Source organism: Oncorhynchus keta, chromosome 1 (genome assembly GCF_023373465.1).
Source record: "Oncorhynchus keta strain PuntledgeMale-10-30-2019 chromosome 1, Oket_V2, whole genome shotgun sequence".
Classification (NCBI taxonomy): domain Eukaryota; kingdom Metazoa; phylum Chordata; class Actinopteri; order Salmoniformes; family Salmonidae; genus Oncorhynchus; species Oncorhynchus keta.
Genome location: NC_068421.1, coordinates 40,557,257 through 40,565,128, shown reverse-complemented (window position 1 = coordinate 40,565,128; position 7,872 = coordinate 40,557,257). Strand labels below are relative to the sequence as shown.

General features: G+C 44.5%; 1 protein-coding gene across 2 annotated transcripts in view; it reads right to left on the bottom strand.

Annotated features, from left to right (window-relative positions):
- Window positions 1–94: 94 nt before the first annotated feature.
- The window catches only part of il15l (interleukin 15, like), a 31,919-nt gene continuing 24,141 nt past the window's right edge, over window positions 95–7,872 (bottom strand). For both annotated transcript variants that reach the window (XM_035772028.2, XM_035772036.2), the window contains exon 6: window positions 95–6,213. In XM_035772028.2, the coding sequence (XP_035627921.1) occupies window positions 6,085–6,213 (129 nt within the window). In that variant the 3' untranslated portion in view covers window positions 95–6,084. The remainder of the gene's footprint in view (window positions 6,214–7,872) is intronic.

The window sequence follows — 7,872 nt, the reverse complement described above, 5'->3', positions numbered from 1 at the left end:
CCCAACAGCAAAGCTTTCTTTTCAGCACCATGGAGTGAATCTGTCACGGCTGGCTAGGTGTGTTGCGAGGAATCAGGCGCAGAGAGCAGAGAGGTCCAGGGGGAAAGTACACTTTAATACGGCACCAAAATGAAATGCCCAACACGCAGGGCGCAAACACTGACCAACCCAAAATAACGGGTAACAAGGTCCAGAGCACAAACAACACCAACGAATACAACGTGAACATCAAAATAATCCCGCACAACAAATGGGCGGGTTCCATACGCTAAATAGGTAAGAAAATCAAGCACACACAAAATAGGAACAGGTGTAACAAATGAGACAAAACTAACTGAAAAGAATAAGGGATCGGTGGCGGCTAGTAGGCCGGTGACGACGACCACCGATCACCACCCGAACAGGCAGGGGAGCCAACTTCGGCGGGAGTCGTGACAGAATCCTTACCACCGCTACACCTGGCTATCAGCAGAGCCTTGTCTGGCAGCAAAACAGTTAATTCAGCCTCATTTATTGCCTTAAAAAAACTTAGCTGATATGGCTGACTTGCTTAAACAAATGTGGTTTCTACTCTCAATTAAGATGTACAAACTATGGCATTCGGGGATGAAGAGCAGATAAGAGGCAATCCATCATTTTGATTAAGACATTATTTTCCCTGTACACCAAGTCAGAACCCTAGGATAAATACAGGGGTATATAAGCAGACAATAAAAGCTCTTACAATATTCTATGATTACATTTCTCTAAAACGGGCTATAGGCTACATAGTCAGAACAGTAGGTTAAGTTATGAGGGAGAAAGAAGACAAATTATTAGGGTGAGGCACATGGGCTACTAACAGCTTACTACACAACATACACTTAGTATTACTTTCTTAGCTACAGTATACATATCTCCCTGGCATATTACATAATTTATGCAGCAGCACCGTATCCGCCTATGTCAGCCTTCCGCATCAGTGGTGGAAGGTGGCCTAGCTACAACAGTGTTTGTCAGACCATGAGACATCCAGAAAATCGGCCTTCTCAGGAAAACGTCTGTAGCGTCTGAAAAGTTTTGCCTACCAACTATGACCACTCTATGAAAAGGGGAGACTCTCACGAACACGATGGGGCTCTCTGTTTTGCTCTACCTCCCTCACAAGTCTCACGGGACTCGTCTGAAGGTAACCCATACAAATGAATGGAAGTATAGAGATAGTTCTGTGCCAACAAGAGTAAGGGCTTACATATGTGTAAAAAATAACTAAAATATTTCCTGAGAGTCCTTATATCTCCTAGATATAAGACAAACAATTCTAAACCTGTATTTCTTTTGCCATTTATGAACGTGTTATTCAATGCTGGGTTTTTATTAAAGGGTTCTAAAATTCAAAATCAAATAAAAAATATACAAATAAAGACCTTTGTCTCGAGCAATATACACAACATGTGATACACTGTATTTAAACACTGGTGCGTACCTTGTGCATCAATGTACAAAATGTATCAGACAGACTATTGAAGGAGTGAAGGAGATCCTCTGCCAATTCCAAGGACTGTACCTTCTGTCCCCAGCCGATCATCAGCTACCCCGAAAGAAAGATATCGGTGATCTGGTACATTACAATTCATACACTACCGTTCAAAAGTTTGGGGTCGGTTAGAAATGTCCTTGTTTTTTAAGGAAAAGCACATTTTTTGTCCATTAAAATAACATCAAATTGATCAGAAATACAGTGTAGACATTGTTAATGTTGTAAATGACCATTGTAGCTGGAAACGGCTGATTTTTTAAATGGAATATCTACATAGGCGTACAGAGGCCCATTATCAGCAACCATCACTCCTGTGTTCCAATGGCAAGTTGTGTTACCTAATCCAAGTTTATCATTTTAAAAGGCTAATTGATCATTCGAAAACCCTTCTGCAATTATTTTAGCACAGCTGAAAACTGTTGTATCTGATTAAAGAAGCAATAAAACTGTCTGTCTTTAGACTAGTTGAGTATCTAGAGAATAAGCATTTGTGGCTTTGATTACAGGTTCAAAATGGCTAGAAACAAAGAACTTTCTTCTGAAACGCGTCAGTCTATTCTTCTTCTGAGAAATGAAGGCTATTCCATGCGAGGAATTGCCAAGAAACTGAAGATCTCATACAACGCTGTGTACTACTCGTTACAAAACAGTGCAAACTCAAATCAAATGAAAGTTTATTTGTCACGTGAGCCGAATACAACAGGTAGACCTTACAGTGAACTGCTTACTTACAGGCTCTAACCAACAGTGCAAATAGTATGTAAAAAAAAAGGTATTAGGTGAGCAATAGATAAGTAAAGAAATAAAGTTGAGTTGGGCATCTCCGGCGCGGCCCACGCTTGGATTGCGTCCTACCTGACAGGTCGTTCCTACCAGGTGGCGTGGCGAGAATCTGTCTCCTCACCACGCGCTCTCACCACTGGTGTCCCCCAGGGCTCTGTTCTAGGCCCTCTCCTATTCTCGCTATACACCAAGTCACTTGGCTCTGTCATAACCTCACATGGTCTCTCCTATCATTGCTATGCAGACGACACACAATTAATCTTCTCCTTTCCCCCTTCTGATGACCAGGTGGCGAATCGCATCTCTGCATGTCTGGCAGACATATCAGTGTGGATGACGGATCACCACCTCAAGCTGAACCTCGGCAAGACGGAGCTGCTCTTCCTCCCGGGGAAGGACTGCCCGTTCCATGATCTCGCCATCACGGTTGACAACTCCATTGTGTCCTCCTCCCAGAGCGCTAAGAACCTTGGCGTGATCCTGGACAACACCCTGTCGTTCTCAACTAACATCAAGGCGGTGGCCCGTTCCTGTAGGTTCATGCTCTACAACATCCGCAGAGTACGACCCTGCCTCACACAGGAAGCGGCGCAGGTCCTAATCCAGGCACTTGTCATCTCCCGTCTGGATTACTGCAACTCGCTGTTGGCTGGGCTCCCTGCCTGTGCCATTAAACCCCTACAACTCATCCAGAACGCCGCAGCCCATCTGGTGTTCAACCTTCCCAAGTTCTCTCACGTCACCCCGCTCCTCCGCTCTCTCCACTGGCTTCCAGTTGAAGCTCGCATCCGCTACAAGACCATGGTGCTTGCCTACGGAGCTGTGAGGGGAACGGCACCTCAGTACCTCCAGGCTCTGATCAGGCCCTACACCCAAACAAGGGCACTGCGTTCATACACCTCTGGCCTGCTCGCCTCCCTACCACTGAGGAAGTACAGTTCCCGCTCAGCCCAGTCAAAACTGTTCGCTGCTCTGGCCCCCCAATGGTGGAACAAACTCCCTCACGACGCCAGGACAGCGGAGTCAATCACCACCTTCCGGAGACACCTGAAACCCCACCTCTTTAAGGAATACCTAGGATAGGATAAAGTAATCCTTCTCACCCCCCCCCCCCTTAAAAGATTTAGATGCACTATTGTAAAGTGGCTGTTCCACTGGATGTCATAAGGTGAATGCACCAATTTGTAAGTCGCTCTGGATAAGAGCGTCAGCTAAATGACTTAAATGTAAATGTTTAAAAACAACAGTAAAAAGACAGTGAAAAATAACAGTAGTGAGGCTATATACAGGCACCGGTTAGTCGGGCTGATTGAGGTAGTATGTACATGTAGGAATGGTTAAAGTGAGTATGCATATATGATAAACAGAGAGTAGCAGTAGCATAAAAGAGGGGTTTGGGGTGTGGGGCACACAAAGCAAATGGTCCGAGTAGCCATTTGTGAATACCTGTTCAGGAGTCTTATGGCTTGGGGATGAAAATTGTTGAGAAGCCTTTTGATCCTAGACTTGGTTCTCCGGTACCGCTTGCCATACGGTAACATGGCAAAGTGCTTTGGCAAAGTGGGTGGGGTTATATCCTTCCTGTTTGGCCCTGTCCGGGGGTGTCCTCGAATGGGGCCACAGTGTCTCCTGACCCCTCCTGTCTCAGCCTCCAGTATTTATGCTGCAGTAGTTTATGTGTCGGGGGGGCTAGGGTCAGTTTGTTATATCTGGAGTACTTCTCCTGTTCTATTCGGTGTCCTGTGTGAATTTAAGTGTGCTCTCTCTAATTCTCTCTTTCTCTCTTTATTTCTCTCGCTCAGAGGACCTGAGCCCTAGGACCATGCCTCAGGACTACCTGACATGATGACTCCTTGACATGATGACTCCTTGCCCAGTCCACATGGCCGTGCTGCTGCTCCAGTTTCAACTGTTCTGCCTTATTATTATTGGACCATGCTGGTAATTTATGAACATTTGAACATCTTGGCCATGTTCTGTTATAATCTCCACCCGGCACAGCCAGAAGAGGACTGGCCACCCCACATAGCCTGGTTCCTCTCTAGGTTTCTTCCTAGGTTTTGGCCTTTCTAGGGAGTTTTTCCTAGCCACTGTGCTTCTACACCTGCATTGCTTGCTGTTTGGGGTCTTAGGCTGGGTTTCTGTACAGCACTTTCAGATATCAGCTGATGTACGAAGGGCTATATAAATCAATTTGATTTGATTTGATTTGGTAGCAGAGAGACCAGAGACCACAGGGGTGGCTGGGGTTTTTGACCATTTTTAGGCAGGCAGCTTAGCCCCAGTGATGTACTGGGCCATATGCACTACCCTCTGTAGTGCCTTGCGGTCGGAGGCCGAGCAGTTGCCGTACCAGCCAGTGATGCAACCAGTCAGGATGCTCTCAATGTCGCAGCTGTAGAACATTTTGAGGATTTGAGGACCCATGACAAATCTTTTTAGTTTCCTGAGGGGGAATATGCTTTGTCGTGCCCTCTTCACGACTGTCTTGGTGTGTTTGGACCATTCTAGTTTGTTGGTGATGTGGACACCAAGGAACTTGAAGCTCTCAACCTGCTCCACTACAGCCCCGTCGATGAGAATGGGGGTGTGCTCAGTCCTCCATTTCCTGTAGTCCACAATCATCTCCTTAGTCTTGGTGACATTGAGGGATAGGTTGTTATTCTGGCACCACCCGGCCAGGTCTCTGACCTTCTCCCCATAGGCTGTCTCGTCGTTGTTGGTGTTCTGTCTGTCCACTGTTCTGTCGTCTGCAAACTTCATGATGGTGTTGGAGTCGTGACTGGCCACGCAGTCGTGGATGAACAGGAGTACAGGAGGGGACTGAGCACGCACCCCTGAGGTGCTTCTGTGTTGAGGATCTGCGTGGCAGATGTGTTGCTACCTACCCTCACCACCTGGGGGCGGCCTGTCAGGAAGTCCAGGATCCAGTTGCAGAGGGAGGTGTTTAGTCCCAGAATCCTTAGCTCAGTGATGAGCTTTGAGGGTACTATGGTGTTGAACGCTGAGCTGTAATCCCAGGAACATGTTCCAGTCTGCGATAGCAAAACAGTCCTGTAGTTTAGCATATTATTCATCTGGCCACTTTTTTATAGACTGAGTCACTGGTGCTTCCTGCTTTAATTTTTTCTTGTAAGCGGGAATCAGGAGGATAGAATTGTGGCCAGATTTACCAAATGGATGGCGAGGGAGAGCTTTGTACACGACTCTGTCTGTGGAGTACAGGTGAACTAGAATTTCTTTCCCTCTGGTTGCACATTTAACATGCTGACAGAAATGAGGTAGAACTGATTTAAGTTTCCCTGCAATAAAGTTTCCGGCCACTAGGAGTGCCACCTCTGGGAGAGCGGTTTCCTGTTTGCTTATTTCCTGATACAGCTGACTGAGTGCAGTCTTCGTGCCAGCATCCATCTGTGGTGGTAAATAAACAACCACGAAAAGTAAAGATGAAAACTCTTTTGGTAAATAGTGTGGTCTGCAGTTTATCATAAGATACTCTACTTCAGGCGAGTAAAATCTAGAGACTTCCTTATATTTCGTGCACCAGCTATTGTTTACAAATATGCACATTAACATTAACAATGTCTACACTGTATTTCTGACAAATTTGATGTTATTTTAATGGACAAAAGAAAAGTGCTTTTCTTTCAAAAACAAGGATATTTCTAAGTAACCCCAAACTTGGTAGTGTATATAGTATTTTGCTACATCTAGCAAATGTTCAGGTAGCTTTCTGCTCTTATGTGAGTCCTTGGATGTCCCTGGCTATGGGTGTGTACATCTCAGTGGCTGTCTGGCAACTGAGACCCCTGATTGTTCATCCACTCCAGAATCCCTAGTAATGTTGTTAAGAAATCATTTGCTGCCTGTTCTCTGTGGACCTCACAGTGTGGACAGTTGGCACCATCCTTCTGCAATACAAAGAGGAAAACACTCACAACATAGGTATACATAGTCAAAAAAAGAGAGGCTCTATGATACAGCAAGTGGTTTTTCTTTATTTGTTAAACTTTATACATTGTAGAATAATAGTGAAGATATCAAAACTATGAAATAACACATATGGAATCATGTAGTAACCAAAAAAGTGTTAAACAAATATATTAAATATTAAAATATATTTTAGATTTTTCAAAGCAAAAGCAGCCAACAAGTACTCAGCATATGTGGGAACTCCTTCAAGAAAAGCATTCCAGGAGAAGCTGGTTGAGAGAATGCCAAGAGTGTGCAAAGCTGTCATCAAGGCAAAGGGTTGCTACATGGAAAAATTGGTTTAACACTTTTTTTGGGGTTACTATATGATTCCATATGTGTTATTTCATAGTTTTGATGTCTCCACTGGGGCGGCAGGGTAGCCTAGTGGTTAGAGCGTTGGGCTAGTAACCGGAAGGTTGCAAGTTCAACCCCCCGAGCTGGCATCTGTCGTTCTGCCACTGAACAGGCAGTTAACCCACTAGGCTGTCATTGAAAATAAGAATTTGTTCTTAACTGACTTGCCTGGTTAAAAAATAAAAAATACATTCTACAATGTAAAAAATAGTACAAATAAATAAAAACCCTGGAATGATTAGGTGTGTCCAAACTTTTGACTGGTACTGTATATACAAAATTACACGGGCTGGAGAAAGTTTGATGTGGGACAAAAAGTATAATTTGTGGAAAATTTCATAGGCATAGGTCCCCATGGGAAACTTGTTGCTCATGAGGGGCTGCATATATGTACAAAATTAAAATGCCATGACAGTAGATCAAACGGGACAGGGTATACAGTGCATTCGGAAAGTGTTCAGACCCCTTGACTTTTTCCACATTTTGTTACGTTACAGCCTTATTCTAAAATTGATTAAATTGTTTTGTTTCTCCTCATCAATCTAAACACAATACGTAAATGACAAAGCAAAAACAGTATGTGTATGTGCACATTTATATAAAATACAAAAGTGAATAATCAAATGTACATGTATTCAGACCCTTTACTCAGTACTTTGTTGAAGAACCTTTGGCAGCGACTAAAGCCTCGATTCTTCTTGTTTCTCATGGTCTGTGAGCCTTTAGGTGCCTTTTGGCAAACTCCAAGCGGGCTGTCATAAGCCTTTTACTGAGGAGTGGCTTCCGTCTGGCCACTCTACCATAAAGGCCTGATTGCTGGAGTGCTGCAAAGATGGTTGTCCTTCTGGAAGGTTCTCCCATCTCCACAGACGAACTGTGGAGCTCTGTCAGAGTGACCATCGGGTTCTTGGTCACCTCCCTGACCAAGGCCATTCTCCCAATTGCCCAGTTTGGCCGGGCGGCCAGCTGTAGGAAGACTCTTGGAGGTTCCAAACTTCTTCCATTTAAGAATGATGGAGTCCATTGTGTTCTTCGGGACCTTCAATGCTGCAGAAATGTTTTGGTATCGTTTCCCAGATGTGTGCCTCGACACAATCCTATCTCGAAGCTCTACGGACAATTCCTTTGACCTCATGGCCTAGTTTTTGCCATGCCATGCACTGTCAAATCAATTAAATTTACCATAGGTGGACCACATTAAAGTTGTAGAAACATGATCAATGATGATAAATGGAAACATG